Source organism: Grammomys surdaster, unplaced genomic scaffold (assembly GCF_004785775.1).
Source record: "Grammomys surdaster isolate TR1022 unplaced genomic scaffold, NIH_TR_1.0 239, whole genome shotgun sequence".
Lineage (NCBI taxonomy): Eukaryota > Metazoa > Chordata > Mammalia > Rodentia > Muridae > Grammomys > Grammomys surdaster.
The window spans coordinates 1866058-1890752 of record NW_021604684.1 but is presented as its reverse complement, the minus strand read 5'-3'; the positions used below and the strand labels follow the sequence as shown (position 1 = coordinate 1890752).

At 40.7% G+C, this 24695-nt stretch overlaps 1 protein-coding gene across 5 annotated transcripts in view; it reads left to right on the top strand.

Moving 5' to 3' along the window:
• Tcf4 (transcription factor 4) overlaps nt 1–24695 on the top strand; it is a 341691-nt gene that overhangs the window by 120269 nt on the left and 196727 nt on the right. For all 5 annotated transcript variants that reach the window (XM_028774176.1, XM_028774173.1, XM_028774174.1 and 2 more), the window contains one exon: nt 468–564. In XM_028774176.1, coding sequence (XP_028630009.1) covers nt 468–564 — 97 coding nt within the window. The remainder of the gene's footprint in view (nt 1–467; nt 565–24695) is intronic.

Genomic DNA, 24695 nt, shown 5'->3' with positions numbered 1-24695 from the left:
TTTGCAGCTGCAACAGTAGCAAAAATAAAACATTGAAACTGTAATACTGCAAGCTAAATGTTGCTTAAACATCTCAACTTTGCTTCTACAAGAGGCCAGTCACTGCAGGCTGTGAATCAGTTCTGCCTGCTTTGACATAGGTTTTGAGAAAGAATGACTTTTGTTATATGCAGTTTACTTCATAGGTGATGTCTTCGATGTAGTATTTCATTTAATCACATCAAAAATTTCATGCAATATCTTTGTATCAAAATTTCACAGCTATCCTTATGGGAAACATTTGAATTCTGTGGATTGAGAAGTTCTCTCTAACTTATTATTGTTATGACGGTTCAGATTCTTACAGTGAGACTTCCTGGGGTAAATGATCACTGACCCCAGGTCCTTTTGGTGGGAGAGGTTTCAGTATTGAGATGTGTTTCTGTGTGTATTTTCAAATGTGACTTACTCTGTCATTTTATTTACAGAACTATGGAGATGGGACTCCCTATGACCACATGACTAGCAGGGATCTTGGGTCACATGACAATCTCTCTCCACCTTTTGTCAATTCCAGAATACAAAGTAAGAAAAGTTTTATATCAACATATACTTTTGGAAAGCTTATGTTTTGCCAGTGGAAGATAAATGTGCCTCAGATAAACATTCAGCCTTTGAGAGGAGAGATAGTAAGTCAGTTACTATAGTGTTCCTAAAGGAGAAAAATGCCATTCATGAATAAATAGTAATAAAATGGCTGTGAATGTTGGTTAATAGAACAGAAAGTAGTAAGTTTTACAAACGTGGAATTAAAGACTTTCGGTGATACAGTGTATATGTACACTTTTGTCTTTCTTAGCCAGGAAGTGTTGTTTAACAGTAAGTAGTTTCCTTGGGACACAGTGAAGAATATTTGTAATAAAATATTTGGCTTTGTGATTGCCAAAGACAATGTAGTCTGAGTACCTCTTTTAGGTTGAATTGTACAGTCTGGTTGTGTTTTTGCCAGGGCATAGACTTTATGCTGTCCATCTAGCTAGACCTAATTCTAGTCACTTTACAAAAGCAGTATAGCTGCTTGCAGTTCCAGTCTGCCTGCATTTCTGCAGTGCCCCATACACACTAGCTTGGCTAGCATATTTCTCTGCCTTTGACTACTCAGTCGGGATGTTTGCTTAACAGCAGAAACCCAAGCAATGAAAGGATTATCCATAATGGCTTAAAAGGTCCCAGCGGCCAGCTACTTCCTTTTGATTGGAGACAATAATCTTTGTTCTAGTAAATGTGAGTTCTTCACAATATCAGGAAGCCTTTCAGACCAGTCTATTGCGAATCTATCAATAAATGAAGTTCAATTTCATGGACATAAGCTATTGGACCATTCTTGAAGGAAAATACCGAGCAATAATTATATCCTTCTAAAACTGTAATTGCAAATACTTTTCAAGAGTGTCCTGGTTTTAAGCCTTGGAAGCTATGCCAGTTACTTAAGGTGTTGATGGTCCTGTAATCTCAGTTTCGTTTTGTTTTTTAATTGCCATCCAATCAGGTATTTAACACAAAGTTGTTTTTTAATGGATAACATTGAGCTTATGCCTTTGAGTGTCTTCTCTACGCACCACAGAATGCTATTTGATCTAGGTGCTTGTCTTTGACTTCAAAAATGGTGAAGTTGATACTGAGGTCTTAACTTTTATCTAAAGCACGAGTCCCTAGCTCTTTTTAATTATTAGTGAAAAATAAATCCAGCCTCAGCTAATTCAAGACGTATGGAAACCTATGAAAAGAGATTTTGGTAACTTGGATTTTATTAGACAAATTTCAAGTCTTTGGTGTTAATACCTGTGATTTTAAGATTTCTGTTTTTGCTTCTCTGTTCATTTTTTACCTGACTGCAGATGATAGAGTCAAAGATAAAGTTAAGAAGGTGATCTGAGACATAATGTGCAAAGAAACTTCATTTAGAAAAGTCCAAAATTATTTCTGATGAGCTCAAATGTTACCTAAAATATGTAAGCCACTCCTGTTTAGAAGTTCGCTGTGTACGTGAACAGGTTTAAACAACAGTCTGATGGATTAATGTTTTGGAACATACCAAGGCATACAACTTATTCAAATAATGACTGTTCTCCATGTTTCTTCATGGACAGATACTTCCCAAACTAGTTTTTTATTTATTTATTTTTAATCCAAACTATTTAAATATAGGTGGGCTGACACTATAGACATGGCTCTTTTTGCTTGGTCGTTGTTTAAGTTGAAAACCCATGTCAGCGTCTCTCTTTCATCTGTCTGCCTTCCTTCCCATCAGACTCTTACTCATGGAGACCAGTACAGAGTCCTGCATTGTGCCGGGAATGCTTGTGTGGGTGAGGCTCCTGCCCACCGTTCCCCGTGCAAAGGCTTCTCTGTTAGATAAGCCGTCTGGCCTGAAACATGGCTCTTTATTGTTTATAAACTGCGACATTTTCCACCTCAAGCAGATTTCTGCACAGAAAAGAATTGTGCTTGGGCTAAACCGTTTATCTGACATTAACGGGGCAGTGTCAGACACGGGTCAAGGAAGTCACCCTAAGAGCGCAAGGTCACTGTGCAGTGTGCAAAAGGACACAGAGAGAGAAGGACATTGAAGCATGTATGAGATGCCTTACATGTTTAGTTTAGACAAGAATTGGAAGGTATTTTTTTTTTTTAAAGAACAGAAGATGTTGGTGCCTTTAACGCTCTCCCCTCCCCTCTAATTTTTCGCATCCTAGATGCTCTCTTGATGGGCTTGGGCATCTCAGAGCCTGGCTCTGTGAACAAAGATCTTCTTTGAGTTTGCCCAGGGTACTGAAAGTACTTTTTTCGACAGGCCCTTTGGGTGCTAATGCTTTTGATTTTTATTTTAAATAAAAACAGAACATGATTTTCAAAAGATTAAAGACAAGCAATTTTCAGATTTTCAAACAGAGATAAAGTAAGAGCCCTTGCTATCCAGCAGGTTGAACTCTTAGAAGACGGTCATGTTGAATCCTGAATGTTCCTTGTGTTTAACCTATATTCGAATGTGTCACCCTTGTGGACAGTTTGCTCATCTAAAAGAAGCTCTCAGACTCTACTGAAAGCTCTGGGCAATAGTCCACTCCTGAATCGTTAACTGGTTTCCATTAAAATTACAAAAGATTTCTTTATATTTCAAAGACTTTATTCTGCCATGTCACATTAGGGTAAAAGCAATAGCATTGGAAATAAATCAGCCACTTTATTGGAGCAGATTCTCTATTGTCAAATCAATCAAGTCTGTGACTGAATTAGGCGTCTGCTACAGAAATAAGTGGCACTAATTTTACGGGAAAGAGTTATTAACTGCAAATGACCTGATTCCTTGTGTTTTTTTGTTTTGTTTTGTTTTGTTTTTTAAAAACTTTTTACTTATGAAGTTTGATTTTATTTCAAGGAAAGAAAAAATACTGCATTAGCTCTCCTTTTTCTCCCCTTCAGTATATCGTTAAGATCTATTTTTTTCTTATGCCAATACACTATTTTAGCGACAGGATACAAATACTTGTTAACATGTTTGCTCATAAACTTCTTTATAACAAAGTCTAAGATTCAACGTTTAGAATTTATATGAATGTTCTTTTACAAATGCTATAATTTTTTTTTTTAGAAAATTAAATTTCTGTGTGGTACCAGAATGACCCAACTCATTGTAATTTGTGCCTTTATCTTAAAACTTCAGCCAAATGAGATATAACTGATAAGAATTAAAGTGACCTTATCAATCTTTTCATTTAGAAATCAGTTTGTTAATCTGAAACAAATGCCCCGTCTCAGGCTTGTGACATCCCCAATGTAAATCTAGATAAGCACTGGTTTGTATACACATGAGTCCACACATGGATGTTATGTGTAATGACCTTCCTTGGCTACAGGTTGTCTTTGTGAGAGACCTTATTGTCTAGCTGTGGTTGTTGTCCTTACAGTTTCATTAGATGATGCTATGTAAACTTGGCAAAGAACATATAACTAGTCAAGAAGCAAACTTCTGATAAACAGTGGCCTTTCGTTTTTGTTTTGCTATGGAACAGGCTCTGAGTGATGGAGAGAATATAGAACATGGACCAATTAACAACTTCTCTCACTTCCTGTTTTTCTGTGGACTAACTTATTGCCTTTCTAGAGGAAATAATAACCAACTTGCCTTACATGTGATCCAGTGTTCTGATTTGTATATAGAAGAGACAAGCCGTGTTAATGTAAACTTCATCTCTTGTATTTATGAACCAGCTTACTTAAACCTTCACAGTTGGGTACCTTTTGAAACATACTAACAGGACAGAGTTTAGTGTAATGTCTTTAAGATTATTTATGTGGTCTAGAATTGTATGAAAAACCTGGTAAGGAGCATACACAAAGAATATAGATATTTTCAGAAGTAATCTGTTTTTAAATTTTTGTTTTAGCCTATATCAATACAATAAGTTTGGTTTTGCCAGGCATCAACCATTTTGCAAGTTACCGTCTGAGTAGTTTTTAATGGCAGCCAGTATATTTTTCAGCTGGATCTCTTTGATCTAAGGATGGATGGGAGCATGTATTTTCCTTCTATTGTTCCAGAGTCTCAGTTAGAAACCACATTGTTAGAGGATGAGCGAGCCTGTTGCCCAGTGAGGTTAGGTTCATGAATTGGTTGGGGGGGGGGAGGAGAACAGTGGTGAAAAGTGATACATTGTAACAGTTGCCTGTAGCTTCCCTGTCAGCTGCTGAAGTTTTTGCATGCTCCAGTGTGAGTGGTTGGGTTTCCTAGCTGTGGTATTTGTGTCTAGTCCTCAGTCAGACTGCACCAGGCCAGTGAATAATTCACCACCAAAGTCACTGTTTTTAAACTAGCTCAGCGGAACATTTTACTGTGGGATTAAATGGAGGATTCTGGGAAGAACTGAAGAAAGCTGCTGGCTTACAGGATGACCTTTGAGTCTCATCTGGGTTAGCCGTTGGTATTTTGATTTGGTTACTGTGGTCATATTGTGACAGCTGCTGGCTCATTATAATTCAGTTCCACTGCTCTGTTTGCCTAGCAGGAATATTTAGGTTTGTATTACTTCAGAGTGTTTATGGCTACCGTGAGCTTACACCAGCGTAAAGGTGAAGAAGCATGGCGAGGTTTCTCACCCCAGTGGCAGAGACAGGCGATGCAGACGTCTTGTAAAAAAATGACACATTCTAGAAGATGCTAATGTGGTGTTTCTTTTCAGTGAAAGACGGAAAATACCCAATGAATTGGCTTTTATGAGGAAAACTGTTTTTGGAAATCTTTATGTGCAAAGGGAAGCATGACTGCAAAGAAATATCATCTTTTCAAAGCCTGGGTAGTTTTACTAGCCCACTCGGGCAGATGGGTTTTTACTAGCCCACTAGGTCAGATGGAGAAATGTAAATATTAATAAACAGCAAAAGCCAACTCTGGAAAGTCTTGTTCACTTTTAAAGTATTCTGAAGCAATTAGATGAGCAGGCGGCTTTTAAGTCCGTTAATGTTCGGCATTCCTCCTGGAATGGCTGCTTATTATTTCTATCATTATTAGCATCATTATGACGTTTATTCTGGCATTGAACTCAGTACATTTGGCCTTATATATTCTATCAAGTGCTCTGTCGCAGAACTGTACTCCCCACCCTAGTGGTCAGGTTTGTGTATGTGAATGCACTCACAGGTGCTCACGTGAGGTGTGTGTGTGTGTTTGTGTGTGTGAGTGAGTGTGTGTGTGTGTGTGTTGTGATGGCAATGGGATTTCTCATTTTCTGTTTTCTGGTTGTCATCTCTTACATGTTGCACTGATAATATGGAACCTGCAATTATGGATATGAGAAATCTTTGATAGTCTCCTTATTTGATTTTATATCCTTTGCCTGAGAATTTTGATTCTTTTGTTATTGGTTTTTTTTTTTTTTGAGTTCTCATTCTTTTATTATTAAGCCATCTCCAAGAAATTCTGAGAAAAGTTATGATGGAAGGGCCAACATTAGTGATTTTCGCAGCTCTAGCTGCTGTAGTAAGGTTTGGGCTTAGAGAGCTCTCTTCTTGTATCCTATATTACCTAGAGTGCTTAGTGCGTCCTGTTTTTTCTGTTTTTGTTTTTGTTTTTGTTTTGTTTTGTTTTTAAGTTGAGGAAGGAAACGTCCTTTGGAAGGTGTCTGTGGTGATTTTGTAATCTCATGGTCCTTTGTTCTCTTACTGTGTCATTTTGACTCTAGCCCGTATTTGATCATTAGAGGTGTTTGATTCCTTGCTTTACTCCCTCTATCCCTATTTTATGAGGCCTTGTACTTTCCAAATGTGTGTGTGTGTGTGTGTCTGTCTGTGCGTGTCTGTGTGTGTATTTAATTGAAAGTAATTTGCCTGGTGGTGGTGACACATACCTTTGATTCCAGTACTCTGGAGGCACAGACAGACCCATCTCTGAGTTCCAGGTCTACAAAGTGAGTTCCTGGACAGCCAGAGCTGTTACACAGAGAAACTGTATCTTGAAAACCAAAAAATAGGGAAAAAAGAAAATTTAAATGTGTTTGGTGTGTGTGCACATGTTGGGGTATGTGTAGGTATATCTGCACCACAGTGCATGTGTAGAGGGTAGAGGACAGCATATATGAATTGGCTCTCTCCTTCTACCAGTTCAGTGTGTTCCAACAATTGAACTTGCTTGGCCACAGGTGCCTTTACCTGCTGAGCCATTCTCCCTGTCCAGAATGTAACCTTTAAAGCCACTGTCTCAGTTAAATGTTTCTTTTATGTCTCCACTTATTCCAGATCTGTAATTAAGGGATGGATTTAGCATGAAATTGTGACTCATTCAGTTGAGTTCCAGAGTGTGTTCTCCAGTAGGCCAGTATTTTGGGTAGCAGTGTAGGACCTCAACAAATGGCCTTGCATGGTCCAAGACAAAAATAAGATACATATAAATTTCAAACTTTGAATTAAATGCTCTTATTAGAGTCTGCCCTTGATCCTACTAAACTAGATGAAAAATCCTGTACCAGAACCTGGCCGATTGAAATTCAATGTTCATTTTATAGTTGTGTGTCCTCAGTTATACAGAATATGCTCTCAGTGTTAGGGTACAGGTCACACTATGGTTTGATAGATTTCAGTTTTCAATATCCACACCACAGATGGTTTGATGTGTAAGAAGAAGTCAGTGAAATCAAGATTACTTTGAAACGCCATTGAGGAAATTGATGACTGCCAGTGTTCAGATAACTCACTTCCTGCTTTCCGGTCAACCATCACCTCTGCTGCTTTTTGCCATGGTCTTGCTTCCTTCTTGTCCTGGCATCTCCTCTATTATACCGAGATTCATACTGTGCCTGTGAAAGTCTTCCACAGTTCGAACAGGTTTGCAAAGACTGCATCCCTGGAAGTTAGAAGGGCTGATAACAAAAAATACATGCCTTGAGAAGTGTAGGCCACTGAGCTATGTATTCCCCTAGGGACTGGGGTAAATTCTTCTGTGCAAGGCTGGCTCTCTAGCTGGCTGTGGTAACTCCAGCTCTTCAAACCTTAAATGTCTGAAGCCCAAGTGTTGAGACAGTTTGCACCATGTGCTGAGACCATTGAAGAAAGAGAAAAAGTTACTGATTCTGAAAGAAACAAATAGATATAATTTAATATTAAAATGCAAATGATGTGATAGGAATGTCTGATAGGAGTATTTCCACTCTAGCTACTGGAAATTTTGACTAATGGTAGGTTAAAGTTTGTTGTTGTTGTTGTCGTTGTTTTTGCTTCCTATGTTTGGTGCTAGCTACTGTTAGAATATATTAGCAGGTCTGTGGTTTCATGGCTAGTGGCTCTGGGATTCTTCTGTTCTTATCATTGTCTTAGGATGATTCACAGCTTCTGTTGAGATCAGGAAGGATTGATTTAGCAATGTCTACCCCTTTCCTCTCTGATTCCTGGATTCTCTGCCTGTCTCTGGATTTGGACTGGGGTGAGTGATGGCTGTGTATGTGATTACTCACAGACCCTTCAGCGCAAAAGAGGAGAGAAGGATGTCTAGAATCTACAGTAGCCACTTGATTTGTGGTGTATGCTCTTAAAGGCATCCTTTAAAGACTTATTTAATTGTATGTGTATGAATATTTGGCATATATATATGTATATGAATAATATATGTTCCTGGCTCTTGTTGAAGACAGAAGAGGGCATTAGGGCCCCTGGACTTTGAGTTAGGGTAACTGTAAGCCACCCATGTGGATGCTGGGAATTGCTCTGCCAGAGCTACAGGTACTCTAAAGCACAGAGCTAGCTCTCCTGTCCCCACAGTGTACATTGTAAAAGTGAACAGTAAGTCCTTCATTCCATAATTTTAAAACCCAAGAGCAAAACTTCATGCAATAAAGTATAAAAGTGGGTCTAAACTCATTTGTGGTCAGAAAATGAGAAGAAAGGACAGATGGACACAGATTAAAAGGCATGGAGTTTAGGGCAGCTTTTACCCATGAACCTGAGCCTTCTTTGTGCCGATTCCTGAGCAAGTCAGTAGGCAGCTATTTACTCTTTGTGCATCTGCATTGGCCAAACCTCCTTTTCTGTTCTCCAGCCTCTCCAAAGTATTTCGTCCAGTAGTCAACCTATAGTTTCAGTCTCCAGTCTTTACGGTGGTCTCTTTGGTAGGGCCAAAAGTCAACCTTAACTCCAACAACCTCCTATTATACCCATGCTACAGAGGCTTGACACCTTGGATGTGCCACTACAAGTGATAGGCAGAGAAACATTCTCCCTGATCAGCCAAGCTCAACCTGTCAGTTGCAATCCCTCTGGGGATCAAACAGCCCTTTCACAGGAGCTGCATGTCAGATATCCAGGATATCAGATATTTACATTACAATTCACAACAGTAGAAAATTACAGTTATGAAGTAGCAGTGGAAATTTATGGTTGGAGTCATCGCAACATGAGGAGCTGTATTAAAGGGTCACAGAGTTAGGAAGGTTGAGAAGCACTGGACTAGACTCAGTCTCCAGCAAGCTCTCACTCTACGCTGAAGCAGGCAGAGAAGAATGCCCACCCTGTGTGGCGGGGTGGGGTCTCTCTTTATATATTTTTTATGTACATACTTTTACTTGCTGAAGCAATGTGAAGGATTCGGTGTGCCAATAGACATTTAATTCTGGTCAACGTGCCAAGACTGGATAAAATTGTAAGGCCAGGCTCCAACTTTTGGCTCAAAGTTTTCCAGTCCTGCTGATCCTTACCATGGCATGAATCAGGCCAGGGAGGAGAACAAAGGCAAGGGGAGAGGCTTTCTGTCTATGACGATAAACAGGGTGGGAAACTGACAGGTGTTTTTATTTAGTAGGAAGGTTTCTTTACAGTCTTCCTTGGGAAGGTGGCATCTCAGAATTTTGCATATGACAAGCTCACAGAGGTAACTAGTATACTACCTCCTGACAAACTCTGGGGGGAGGGTGGGAATTATACTGAATTTCTTTAAAAACACCATGGGGGTGTAGGTATGCCATTGTATGCCTGTGGAAGTCAGAGAGCAGATGGTTTTTCTGTTCTCTCTTTCCTCTGTGTGTTCTAGGAATCAAATCCACAAATCAGGCTTGCACACACATGTTCCTGCTAAGCCATCTTTCTGGCCTCCTACACACTGAATTTCTTCCAGTTTCTCCATTGTCCCTCACATCCAGGGTAGTTATTAGCGCACTGTCTACTAAAGGCTGTGTGTTTTCCTTAGCTGCTCTGCTGCTGCTCCATGAACACTGACTGTCAGTGTTCTGCATGATACCTCCTAAGGACCCAGGAACCTACCATTTTAAGCATGGAATGCTTCGAGAGATGCCATGGCATCTGCCATCCTATGGGACTGTCCAGAGATACACACTGGTAGCCTTTTGTGGTCCTGGTTAAGAATTGAAAATATAGGACCTTTGAGCCATGGGTGAGTTTAAAACACCTTTGTTTTCTAATGTGGATGGAGCAGAAGACAGGAGCAAGTAGGCAAGGAATAGCGCCTGCTCAGTCTCCAAGACTCCCGTACCAAAGTTGAAAACCTACTAGGTATGAGGAGTATCCTCAGGTAGAAGACCTAGTAAGGATAGGGGCCATCCTCAGGATAAAGACCTACTAGGAACTGGGAATATCCTCAGGGAGAAACTAGCTCTACATGTTCATGCGTTTTTATGCCGAGTCCTCAGTCACTTGAAAGCCAGTTGATAATCAAACCAAAGAAAGTGGCCTCACTCACAGTCTTCCTAAGGTATCCAAATGGTTAACGAGATTTTGTCCCTGAATTTTCACGAGTTTCATTTGCTTCTGAAGTAAAAATTTACGGCTTTTCTCTCAGCTGAGCTGATGGTAGTTTACCAGTGGAATTGAGTTCACACCTGCTCTAGCATAAAAAGAAGCCTCTTTGTGACTTTACACATCCTCTGAGCCGACCAGAGGAGGCCAGTCCCCACAGTCTTCACTCCACAGGGTGGTCCCCTGTCCATGCTTTAGGGAAGCTGCGTATGTAGACTGGCCCTCATTTGCTGACCGCCCACAGCTCAGTGCAACTCTGGAACTCCCCCCCACCTCCAGGTATGTGGCTTAGAAAGGCATTTGGACTGCAATTGGCAGCCTGTCTGCATTAGCACTGTAAAGTATGCATACGGGGAAATCTTTGCATTTGCTAAACCATTTAGCTGTTGCAGACATGGTCGGTTAGTCAGGCAACTTCCAGTAGCTTCTCCAAGAGCTCTAGTTAAGGGGCAGGAAGTGTAAATTGGCGTACACTTAGGTGGATAATTAATAATTAGCATAGGCATCTAAGGCTGTAATAGAATATCTAAACGTCAGTTGCTGCTGAAAGTCGTAGCAGCACAGATCACCTTTCTTTGTCATGAGTGCTCCTCCCACCAAAACAACAGAGTATTTCCTGTCTGTGTGACATATCTTCACAGTTGCAGGAGGACTAATTTTCCTGTCAGTTAGTATTTCCCATGGTCATTATGATCAGGTAACACACCCCGGTGGCCGAATTTCAAGACCTCTGCTAATTGAGAGCATTTTGTGGGGTTTGACTACAGATGGCAAATATCTTCTTAGGAAAAAAAAAAGATTTTTGGTATATTTGTATATTTGGAGACCACTAGTTTATTCAAGAAACTAGCTTCACCGTCTCATTCATATTACTCCCCGCCCACCCCCATCAACAATGGAGGCTGTTAATTTGATAACTTCAGCACAAGTTGTTTTTTAGAGACAGAGGCAGGAGAGCTTTTTCTAGTGGCTAAGTTGGAAGGGGTGAAGATGATGAGATGGATCGCAAGTTCAGTTTTGGGCTTGGCTGTGTCATGAGCGGATTTTACACCTCATGGCTTAGCTGTCTTGATTTTCAGGCACAGAGGAAATGTTCCCTGACAGCAGCAATGGGAAGGGCAAATTCTGTATCTGTGAAAGCACAGGGCACCATCTCAGTGCTTGAAAAATTGCACCCGACTCCTGGATAAGTAAAATCGATGTTATCAAGATAAGTACAGTGGCTGGGTGTGGTGGCACACACCTTTCTTCCCAGCATTCAGAAAGCAGAGGCCTGTGAGTTCGAGGCCAGCCTGGTCTACATACAACCCTGATAGATTACACAGTGAGACCCTGAATCAAAACACAGCAAGACAAAACAAAACAGCATACCTAAAAAACAGTCTCTACAGTGACATCATCCTCAATATTTATGGTTTTGGAAACCATCTCTACAAACTCCCTTTATACCAGTTGACTAAAGTGATAAGCGCCAACCTTCAGTTAGACTTTGGTTCATTCATTCATTCAACAAATACTCCAAAGGCTTGTGATAAAGTTCTTCTTCCTGGTTAGGCACTCCACACTAGTATGCCCCTTTCTTGCCTTCAGGTGGACAGAGACACTGTCTAAAGGAGGATCAGGCAGTTGCAGTTCATGTTGACTTAGGACGTTGGTGTAATGATCAGCATTTATCCCAGATGCTATTGGGGCATCCAGTGTGGCCACCAGTCTCTTAATATGGCTATAGTTTTTGAAATACTTGCTTTTTACAAGGCTTCAGAGAGTCCTCTGCATGTGATAAGCTTTTTGGCTGGGCATTGCCTTTGCTGTGTTCTGGAGAATGTAGGTGAGGTTCTGTGGGATCAGAGTACCTGCCCAGTGCTGTGTGGCCAATAAGTGGTGGAGCCCAGAATCTAAGCTACATCTGATGAACTCGAAAGTCCTTGTTCTTACCTCCCCAGGATCCCTCAAACAAAGATCATATGGAAATGATCTTTCCAGATCTTTCCAGAACTCAAGTGCAGCTAATCCAATCCCTGAAAATAGTAAGTTAGTCAAATAAAGCCTGTGTTTCTCTCCCCACATTAAGGTGGCAGGAAGGTGCATACATATTTTTAACAGTATCCCTTCCTGCCCACCTTAACACAAGCTCATTCCCAGCCTTCTTTCTACATGTCTTGCAAGGTGACTACTGGACCCCAGACAGCACATGAATTCATGACAGGAAGCTGACGATCCAGAGGCACCACCTGTCCCTCCATATATCCCATCCCATCAAGGAAAAGCAAAAGCATCACCATAAATGTAGTTTGTCTGATCACAGATTAACAGAAAGCAGCTAGTTAATTATTGTTTAATTTCTAACATTTTTCTAACAAACACCCACCTGAAACTCAGAGAGAGACTGTTGAAGTAAGTGCCTACAGTGTAGGTCTTTGACTCAAGCAACTGAGTTTGGGTGTTGGCTGAGTCAGCACGAGCTTTGAGAAGGACACACGGTTGTACTTGGCCTATATCTTAAAGCCTGTTGAGTACTGTCCAGGTACAAGGACAGTTACTAGAGCTTACAAATGTCATTACAAAGAATAGATGCATCAGTAGGCCCAGGTCTAGTTTCCCAAAGGAAGGGCTGATGGGCTAAACTGTAACAGAATTCGGGCTCTAGGAAAAGGAAGGGTATCTCATAATGGAGAGTGGAAGAAGCAGCTTTTTCCTTGGAACAGGTGGTGAATTCTCTAAGGACTGGTTTTAAATGGCAGAATAATGTGATAAGGTTTGTAGTATGGGACAGTCACTCGTGCAGATGTAAGGACTATGAGATTAGCTGGGCAGTGACTAAAGCAGTTTCCAGAGGAGGCAGTGAAAGACTGAACTAAAGTCAGGAGCAATGACAGTGCAGATCTGAGCAGTACTGAGCTGCTGGAAATGGTGGGAACTGGGAACTGATGGATAAGGAAGAGGTCATCCTTGGCTTCTTGGTAGTCTGTCTGGCTTAGGTTCCCCATTGGATGATAGTGTTACTCATTAAGATATACAAATTACAGATTCATTATTGGGAATTAATGTTGGTAGGTCCGGTTTTAGACATAATGATCTTTATTTTTTTTTTTTTTTAGATGTTTGTGGGAAGACAGATTTGTGGTTCTGGGTCAGGACTGCAGATTTGGCAAGCGGGGTCTCATACTTAGACATGAAATCACAGGGATAGATAACTTAACAGGCCAGAGAAAAGTGAGCATATTTTCTGATTAATCATGTGGTTTTCTACAGACTTTCAATTGAAAAAAAGGAAATCCTCTGTTTTATAAACCTTTGTTCGCTCTGCAAACTCGATATCTTGATATAAACTGGTTAATTCTTGTTTAATTAGTAATCACTTCCAGTGTGTTTAATCTCTCATGGTTAGCATGTTTTCACTACCTTCCCCTCCTTTCCCTTACCCCCTCACCTTCCCGTACCTCCTCCTCACCCTCCTCTACCTCTTATTTACCTTCCCATCTCCTCCCCCACTGCTCCTTACCACCTGGTTCCTTGTCTCTATCCCTTCTCCTTACCTTCACCCTCCCCAGCCCTGACAGATCTGTGTGACGTTCAGTCCACTCATCATTTTGGGACATCATGATGAATTCTTAAAGAGAGGAAGGAGTTGAACCCCATCATTTATGTTGGTGATCCCCTGTAGATGTTTCCCTTCCAATACAGGAGTCATTCTTACATGAAGCTGTAGCACAGTGGTGCCCGGATGGTGCTGTGACTCATGTGGCTATGAGCGAATGAACGAATGATTATCACAAGGCACTAACTCCTCTGCTTGGGTGCTCCCCACATAGGGATGGCACTATTCACATGATGACTCGTCCCATCCAAAGATCTGTGCTTATATAAAGTTCTCAATTCCACAGCTACTGACCACTCTTTCTATATATTTTTGAGGAGGAAAATCCTAATTTTCTTCAAGACTATAACGAGGATATACTTACCACATTACAGAGCATAGTTTTACCAGGTCTTGTACTTTTCCTGGTGTGCTGGCTTGTTTTTATGTCAACCTGATACAACCTAGACTCATTTGGGAAGAGGGAACCTCAAGAAAATTCTCCATCAACTTGGCCTGTGGGCAATATATACTGTAGGCCTGTGGTGATCTATCTGTCTATCTATCATCTATCTATCTATCTATCTATCTATCTATCTATCTATCTATCTATTATAAATTGATGTGAGAGGGCCATGTTCACTGTGGCCTGTACTACCCCTGGACAGATGGCCCTGCATGGTATAAGAAAGCAGACTGAGTAAGTCACAAGGAGCAAACCAGTAGTCAGCACCCCTTCATACCCTCTTCTCCAGTTCCTGCCTCCAACTTCCTGCCTTGAGCAATGCCCTGGCTTCACTCAGAAATGGACTCCAAGCTGCAAGCTAAAATCGCCTCTTTCTCACGGAGTTGTGTTCAGTCATGGTGTATATCACAGCAGTGGAAATGCTAACTAGGTCACCCAGTCATGACCCTCTGGATGTGTTCTAGTTTCTCCTTCTCTCTGCAAACAGTCTATGATAAATCCAATCTAATATTCCGACTGAAAATTCACCTGTGGTCTATTGAAAGAGTTTACTCTGTCTCTTCCACTCCCCAGTTCATTACAACGAGGGCTTCCATGTCTGTGTGTGGGATGGGACTTTGAATTTATCCTTATCTGACTTCTTACATTTGGTTTTGGTCCACAAATATGGCACATTTCCATCTTGTCACTCTGTTGCCCTGGGAAGCAGATGGCATGATGCCTAGCAGTGGGTGTTGTTTGGTTCAATTCCATTCACTAGATGTTTAACCTTATTGGTAATCCTTACTGGTTAGCTTGGCTGATTTATGAGCTGGTTAAACTAGTTGCTTTGTGAGATCATGTTTTCCTCCTGTATATGTTGGAAATAATTACAAAATCTTACTGTATTGGGTGGAGTAAGTGAAGGAATGCACACATGATGCATAGAAGACCTGGGCCATAAGGAATATAACAGTACTTGTCCAGCATTAGTGTTGCAGGAGATCTGGGGTATTATGGAAGCTGTTTCTATGATTAGAGATAACTTATCCACCTAAGGCAAATAGGCCCTTCAAGTCAAGGGAAGTGGCACATGTAGTTCTATAATTCAATGCATTCATCAAGCAGTAGATAAAATATGAGTAGAGTTTTCAGTGATCTTCTAATTATTAACTTGCTACATTGTTGCAATTTTATTTAAAAACCAAAGCAAAAAACAAATTGAAAACAACACTAAGCACAAAAACTTATGGACAAGTTCTGGGTGGTCCTTTGCCTATATCTGGATTTAAGACAGAAATGTACAAAGCAAATCCAATATGAAATGGCAGTTTATACGAAAACTGGGCTCCTGTTCAGAATAGTCCTTACCAGGGGAATATTGTTATATCCTAAGACTATGAAAATTAAGATCACAAATTTTTAGCAACATAGTTCTGTTTCAGACACAATCCTTTGGAGACTGATGTGTGTGTTTCCAGGGGAGTTGTGAGAAGAATCCCATTGCAGGGCATTGCCCAGCATCTAGGCAGACCCAGAGGGAGGAAATGCATTAGTGTCTTAACAACCTGTTTTGTAGCTTACACTAAAACCCCATATAGAATTTAGCCATATCTCAGCTAAGGTTAAGTCAGCTTCAATTATTTTCATACTAAGCATCACAGTGGTGAAAGTTATTGGGGACAGTAGCACATAGTTTTGCATAATTCGATGCTCCATGGGACAAGGTTTTCATTGATTGGTCTAGAAGTATGGTTAGAACTTGAAAACCCTCATCTTCCTGATTCATCTTAGCCTTGAGTGGGACTCGGCCCTGGCTCCAACCTAGACTTCTAAGGAAATCCACCCAGACCTTTCTGCGTTCATTTGTATTTGGATAAACTTCTTGGCACATTTAGGAACACAAAAGTCCTTCGATGTACCTGACTTTTTTTTTTTAATTATTATTTTTTATAACAGGTCATTTTCTTTTGTAAGGATTTGATCTACTACAATCAAAGCTAGCAGCTCTGAGAGTTCAGGTTTCACGTTATCTAACTATTTGTAAGGCACGAGAGAGGTGCTTTGCTAGTTAGGAATCTTTCCTCATCTTCTGTGTAGCCTTTGAGAAATCATACTAACTTACATACTGTTCTTTGCCTTGCCGCCCATTGCTGATGCTGTGTCTCAGGAGAACTGAGACATGTGGCCAATAATCCCCAGAGACTGACAGGCTGTAGGATTTACTCAACTAGTACCTTTTTCCAGAACAGAGTAAGGGTTTTTGTTTGTTTGTTTTTGTTTTTCATGTACTCATGAATTAGGAACTTAAGAAATAAAATCTATTTACCCTTTCTTTTTCTAATAATTTATAGGAAATAAAACTTACTGGTTTTCTATAGAACTGCCTCATTTCAGAAGTCAGTCTGAAGACTAAGTTGATTCTGCCTAGAGACTAGTACTCTCTGGCTTTTCAGAAACCTGGATGGTTAAATCGGAAGCACATTCTGCACATGGTTTAACAGTTAGTAGCCTGGAAAATGACCCAATAGCCAAGATAGGTTTTTTTTTAAAACATCTTCATTGTAAGTGCTTGATTAAAGTTTAAGACTGTAATTGACTGTTTTGCACATTGTTCATTGTTAATTCCTTTCAGCCTGTTATGGTTTTGTAAATGCATTGCCTGCTAAGTTGTGTTGGTGGAGGAACATTAGTGCTGTAAGAAAATCGAGTTACACGTGATCCTTCAGAGCATTTACCAATTAGTGCCTGAGAGTAGATCACTGTGATTTCGCCAGTGCACAGGATGGCCTGCTGCAGAGTGTCTCTTGTCTCTGCTACTTTATGCTCCTATCTGACTCCCTTAGTCCGTTCCCCGTTACAGCGGCAACATCCTTTATTCACAGCTTTGTTTGTTGCTATCTATCAGCTTCTTTGAGCCAGTCCACTTTATGATGTTGGAGTTAGAGAAATCATTTTACTTTTGATATACATACCACTGCCATTTCCTGGGCTTGAGGGAGTTCCAGTAACCCCGATCTGAAAGTACAGGAACTTTCCTGGCATTCAGAATGTAGCTGCTCAATTTTCATTCCTTCATTTCTGAATGTATGTGAGAAGGATAGCACTACACACTGTATGTATAAGCTCTTGCCGGCTAATGATGAACTGTTATAAAACGTGCGGTTGGAAAGGAGTTAAATTCTGCCCACCAGGTAGAAAAGACCATGGGAATATGGACATAGCCTCCGGAAATAATGGCGTAGATAACATGTGATTTATCTGTATATGGCAAAGAAAGAAAACTAATGATTGTGAATGTGCTGAACATAGCTTAAACTATTTATCATCATGTACAAGTGGAAACTTGCACAAAACCCCTCTTGATTAAGTTCTGTCTGAAACAAAAGATGTGATTGGAAGTGTGGAATGCGAGAATATTTTAAGAGCAAGATGAAAATCCAACTAGGGGTTTTAGCAAGTGAGTGGTCAAACTCGGCGACGGAAAGAGCAAGCAGGCAGATTGATTCCGTTATGTAAATTTGGATGCCTCCAAGAATCCGGACCTATGGGGTGTTGCACTGGATTTCACCATCAAATTATTGCTATTTTTAACAAATAATATCTGGACCATTGATTGAAACACCTAAAAATGGAAGATCTGTTGGGCTGGACTCCAGCCTTTTTTAGCTCTTCAAACAAATTCTAACAATGAATCCTGATGAATTAGGGGCTACAATGCAGAATGAGAGGGGAGTATAGAGGGTAGGCGTGGATGAGTATATCAGGATCAGATTCCACAAGCAGATATTTGGAAGTTAGTCTGTTTAAGAATCAATTCACCATGAGAAAAGTCCAGCTGTCCGTTGGATTAGAAATTCTCTGTGCGTGTTAAACATGTGGAAGAAAGAACCCCAAAAGTACAACAGTAGAGGAAGAATACTCACTCAGAGGTCACAGTAAAGAGTCATGAGCTGTCTTGCCAGGAACCTAGACAACAGAATGTCCAGAAATGTCAATCTAAGAAACACAAAAAGGAACATATATTGACAGGCGATGGAGATACTATTCAAACATGAGTCAATTTTTCACCTCAGTATCTACAAAAGACAATAGAGGACAGATGCCGAAAATGCACATGCATTTTCCAAGGGAGAAGGAAGAAGTACAAAGGATGCCAGAATCAGACTGAAATAGGGGAGCATGGGGTGGGTGGGGGGGGGAGAGAGAGAGAGAGAGAGAGAGAGAGAGAGAGAGAGAGAGAGAGAGAGAGAGAGAGAGAGAGAGAGAGAGAACATAAACTCCAAAGGTTCACAGTAGACACCTGCAAACGTTCAAACGTTTAAGACTTGGGTTTGAACAAGGGACTGTGCCTTTAAATGAATATGTGCGGTTTGCTGTTACGTTGTTCTCCTTAGTCTTTGTGTCTTTAGACTTTGCCTGTAAAGGAAATTATCTAGGCACACTTTAAAAGGCTCACCATGTGTGCTCTTGGAATCACCAAGACATCTTACCCCTGACCGCCCAAGTTCAGAGTTGTCAGTTAGTTATTCTGATGTACGCAGTATGTTAAGTATTATTGTTTCTGAGACATCCATCCACGCACGGGAATGTCAATGTTTAATGGAGGATATCTGTTACGGACAGACTGTGCGCTGGTTTCTGGGATAGCAGGCTGTAAAGCACAGACATATCTTAAGGGCCCGTGAAGTTTACCCCCTGCAAGTACATTGCTCTGTGGTTAATGGAAGATGGGGCAAGAGTTGATCAGAGAACATGAGAAAGGCACATGGATTGATTGGGCCGTCTGTTTACTCTGAGTATCATGTTTTATCGCTATTTCCTAATATCGTATACACAACTAGATCTGATGAATAGCTCTTCATTTCCAAATTCCTTAAGGAAATAGGGCCACATCCTTCTGTTCTTTGCGGATGTTATATCCGACTTTACGCTAGGTCAGTCATGAGCTCCACTTGCGCAGTGTGAGTTTGGGGGTCATAATTTCAGTGTGGGTCTCTGACCTGCATACTACTTCAAAGTATCTTCCTTTCAGTTTCCAAACTGTTCACATAAGGATTTATTTTAACTCCTCCTATTTCTTTCTCACTTAGTAGAAATGAGTCACCACCTACTTAGCACCTAATTATTTACCAGCATCATATTTTTTACCCCATAAATTAATAACTTTTTGGTAAAATGCGTGATATTTAATATGCTAAAATTATTACTATTTCCCACTGGGGGAAAATGGAAGGGTGAATTGGTCTATATTTTTATATTAATGTGTCTTCAAATTAATGTATTCAACTCATTGCTCCTACGGTTTGCTTCTGTGCTTCGGTAGACTTTAATTATATATCCATTCACAATTTAACCCTGTATGTCTGTCTTAAGTAGGAGTGATTTTTCCTATTTTGAAGGAAGGAGATGTGGATAGACTTTTCTAATTGAAAGACAAGGAAAGGTAAATTAGAGGAAAAATAGCCCTATATATATTTCCAAATGAAATCCATTATCATTTCCCATAATATACAGCCAAGCCTGAATGATCTTGGGGAAAGAGCTCTGCTCTTTCAAACTATTAGAGAAATAGCCAACTAAGGATGCTATGTAGGGTGTGATACATATTTGAACTTTGTTTTCTTTTCTTTTTTTCTTAGTGACATTGGAACTAAGACTTTCAAAGACCCTAAACGCTTTATCACCAAACCTCACACTCAGCCCAAGATTCTGTCACATGTTCCAGTATTACTTCTACTGGGCTGTGTGACGTATTTTATCCACTGTGAGGGTGGAATGGGATATGCATGTCTGTGTGTATGGAGGCCAGAAGTCAAGTTTAAATGTTTAGATCTTATCCATCTTAGGTTTTGAATCAAATCTATCCCTGGCCTGGAGCTCATCTAGCAGGATATGGCTTGTCAGCAAGCTCTAGGGATCTACCTACTGTCCCTTCTCAGCACTGGGATCACGAGTGTGCACTGCCTTTCTCAGCTTTAGAAAACAAATCACTGTCTATCTATAGTATGTGTCAGTCTGTCAGTCTCTTTTACACACACACACACACACACACACACACACACACACACTATCTAGGTCATCAGGCTGGCACTGAGAACCTTCATGGCTTGTCACCTTGCTGGCACTCAACTGGATTATTTCACATAGGTCCTGGGATAGATAGACTCCAAGTCATCGTATTTGTGGTTAACTGATGAAGCCGTTTTCTGAGTCCATAATAATAAAGGTCTAGAAAGGAATGGAGAGCTCAGGTTCTGATTTCATCCTCCTGAGATTTTTGTGGCTGCTGCAAAACAGTGGGGAAAAAGAACATGTCGTGCTCTTTCCCTGCATCTGGAATGGCAGAGCTGAGTTTTTCCGATGTGCATTTAAGAGTGTGTACTGATTTTGTTAAGGACTCAAGTTCAGTTCCTAGGACATTTGCGTTAGGTGGTTTACAACAACCTGTAACTCCAGCTCTAGAAGGATCTGAGAAGCCTGGCCTGTATGAGCATTTGCGTAAACATGTTTACTAACATACACACATGCTTAAAAATAATCCTAAAAGGTTTGCAAATTTTGTTTTACTTCCTTTCCACTTCTGCAAAATTTTATATATTTAATAAAATGAAAATACATAAAGTCACAAAAAAACAAAAAAAAATCTGTGTTTCTTTTCAATGTGTGGCTTAAAAAAAAAAGAAAAAAAGATGTGCATTTAGAATAGTATATGTAAGCACATTTCTCACACAGATGTCCTCACCTTTCATTGAAATTATTTTTTGCCTGCCTTTTTTCAGAATTTTTACAAAGTTTAAAATGCAACCTTTAGAGAGAACCAAAGCCCTTTATTTTAATGACTAAAGTAGTCAGAGCAGTAATCATGGTAAAATTATTTCTCAGGATATTAATAATCATTTATTTAACCATAGGCTTCTTTACTAATCACAGAATCTTGATTGGTAAAGTTTTATTTGGAGGCATATCCCACTGTTAATGGCCCATGAATGCCAGTGACTTATGGAAAGGCTCAATGCTGTATTGCTTGATTGGTTTTTAAATCATTGTTTGTAAGCTTATTTGGCTTGTATCACACAGTGATTAGTATCAGTACTCCGGATGGAGGTAAATACTGCCACAGTTAGCATTCAGTCTTTAAGTCACTCATTAATCCCATTCCTCAGTGTTTATCGTGCAAGTGCTGTATGTTGAGTACACACACCTTACTGCCACATTCTTGAGGTTATTCCGTCCTAGCAGGGTTGGATGTAGCGCAGATGAAATCCAGGCAGTTGATGTTGAAATTCAGACGTGAAAGACCATGGAGTGACAGATTCATTAAGGAATGGAACCACATCTGCAGGTGTTAGAAGAGGAAAGCGTAGCCATCTCTCCAAAAGCACTGGGAGATACAGTGTGTTAGGAGGGATCCTAGGTAGACAGGCGAATCAGCTCATGAGTAACCACTCATGCCATCTGGGTTCAAGATTGTCATTCATTCCTCAAGTGTGTGCCCTGAAATGACACGAGGACACCTGAAGACAAGGCCTATCCTTTTCCTGGGCAGCTTCTTTTCAGCTACCAGACATGAACGACGGACGTGTTGCTTGTGGCTTCAAAATGGGCCAGAGGGATGTGTGTCCCAAGATGGGTACAGACGTAGTATTTGCCAGGATCTTGAGCAAATCAGTGGCTAATAAAAATAGTGTGATCGTTTTCAGTCTTGTTCACTTGTTCAGTTTAGTCTTGTTTAGTATGGTCAGTTGGTGACTGAACAGAGATTTATTGATAACTCACATTTATAAGGACCATTTACCCATCTATAGTTTTTGTCATTCATTGTTGTCTCCTGTATTTTGGGGTAGGTAGCAAGAATACCACATTTGAAGGGGAAGTGTTAGAGTTTGGTGTAAGTTCATCAGATAAGTGTCAGGGTTGTTTGTAATTTTAGATGAGGATATTTGAAACATGATCAGTTTGGAGAGGTTGGCTTGTGTTCATGTTTTTTCAACAACTTGCTGAGAATTCTTCTTCGGAACATGTGACCAACATCCTTACACAGAAAGACCCATTTCACTTGTTGCCATGTAAATAGTAAACATTCTACATAGTAATTAAAAGTAGACATTCACATATCACCTAACACTAGCTGTCGAAGATAAGCCCAATTAATGATTATTTGGATGAAATTCACAGAGCAAAGAAGACCTAAGACATCAGCATGTAGAAGTGAGAGAAAATGAAGTTGAGAGACGTGTTCAGATTTCCCCTGTAACTTATAGATGCCGGTGAAAACTAGGAAAGAAAAATAACTCGATTATGCTCTGGCCGTCTTGGCTTGATTTGTTTTGTTTCTGTTAGAAGAGCAGTGGCGAGTGGATAGGTGTTATGTTTTCACATGCTCAATGGGGACAGACTTCAGGTTTTGCTGAGGAAGCGACTCTGTCAGAGAAGTTCACACGGGTGATTAGTTGCATGGAGGATACTGGCAGAGAGAGAAGTGTAGTAGGAAGAGGTTAAAAATCCAAAGATATTTTCTTGGACTGAAGATATAGTAGTGAAAGCAGGAGCTTTTGGAACTACAAAGCCTACTTTTTTTTTTGTACCTGTGGGTCGCAACCCCCTTGTAGGTCCAGTGACCCTTTCACAGGGGTCACATATCAGATAGATCCTAAAGATCAGATATTTACACTACAGTTCATAACAGTAGCAAAATTATGGTTATCAAGTAGCAACAAAAGTTTAAGGTTGGGGGTCAACACAGCACGAGGAGCTGTATTAAAGGGACACAGCATCAGGAAGGTTGAGAACCACTGTCACAGAGTCTCCTGGAGTTGGACATACTCAGTTCTTTGGTGCTTAGGGATTCCTGTTGCCAACAGCGCCCACAGATGGATTTAATGGGAAAGACATTTCATCTCCAGACTCTAGTCTCTACCACCAAGGCGTTTGCAAACCATCCTGGTGAAGACCTGATCTTTTTATCTAGTACAGTACACGTGGGCTGATAGGTCCCTGTTCTGTCTGCACTAAAGCCCAACAGTGTGAGTCACCTTTATGCATAAAATGCTTGTCATAGTTTCCCGACTCCTAAAGGTGGCCACTGCTGTCTAGATTTTAGGATATAACAAATACCAGGCTGATGTTTGCACATTTCATAGCCACCCTTTGCTCGGCACACTCTTTACCCTCATTTTGTCTCTAGTGAAAGTGAGGAGTGGCAAGGTTAGACTCACCTTGGTTAATGATGGGCAGGGGATTGTGCTCAATTCCATGAGATCCAAAGCAGAGTTCATTTCCCTGGACAGCACAAGTTGATGTGGCCAGAGATAAGATTAGTGGTAAATTAAATGAAATGTATGGAATCAAGGTTTCAGGACAACTCTACTAGCTGTATGCCTCTCTCCCTCCCTCCCTCTCCCTCCCTCCCTCCTTCTCCCTTCCTCCCTCCCCCCTCCTTCCAACCCTCCCTCCCTCCTCCTTCCTCTTCCCCTCCCCTCCCCTCCCTTCCCCTTTTTTTCTGTATTTCAGCACAGTATCAACCCCCTAGGAATACTTTAAAAAAAAACACTTTCCCAGAGGAATGGTTAAAGGTCTCCCAATTCTAAGGAAAACAACACCTTCATTAGCTTTTATTGGGGGCAGGTGACAGAGAGGGAAGAGGTCTTGGGGCTTTGATAGAAAGGAATGGATGATACATCTAGTAAGGACTTGTGTTTGTAAATTGCACCACTGGCCTAGAGGTAGGGTCCTCCATGGAATTCACATGCTTTTATTCTGAAGCAGTTCACAACCTGATGAATTGAAGCAAAACACTTGGAAGCCATTAGCGCATCAGAATCAGGGTGGTATGTACTCAGAGTGGCAAGGAGGAGTGACCTGGAGGGGTCCCCATAGACTGTTCATCTGCTTCCGTACTCAGGAACTTGTACACTGATCCAACCTCTTAAAGTCCATGGTCTATCTTTGTGAGGGATGTGGAACCAAGGAGACAATGCTCACAGGCTGTGGTGTAGGACACAGAACCCAGCCCAAAGTTGGACACTTAGTAGGTCTTCACAGAACCATAGTCTTCTGCTTTGCCTTTACAACACATCTGGCTGATGAAGGGGATGAGTAAATGCCTATCTGTTCATCACTTCAGGGGAAGTTGGTCACCTGCAAAGGCAGAAGGGCTGCCTTTTCATTTGGGTTTTTCTGTTGGCCTTTCTCAGTGTTGACTTTCAGCTACTTCGTGGCTCTTCACTGTCTACTGTTTCTCCAGTTGCTGCATCTCTGGATTCACCCTCGCCACATCCTTCACAACTTCTATAGTCCTCTTACCTATGAGTATTTTTTAAATTCCTGTCTGTGACTCAGGAAAATTGATTGAATATTAGGCCTGGAATGTCTCAACTAATAAACCTAACATTAACGCCT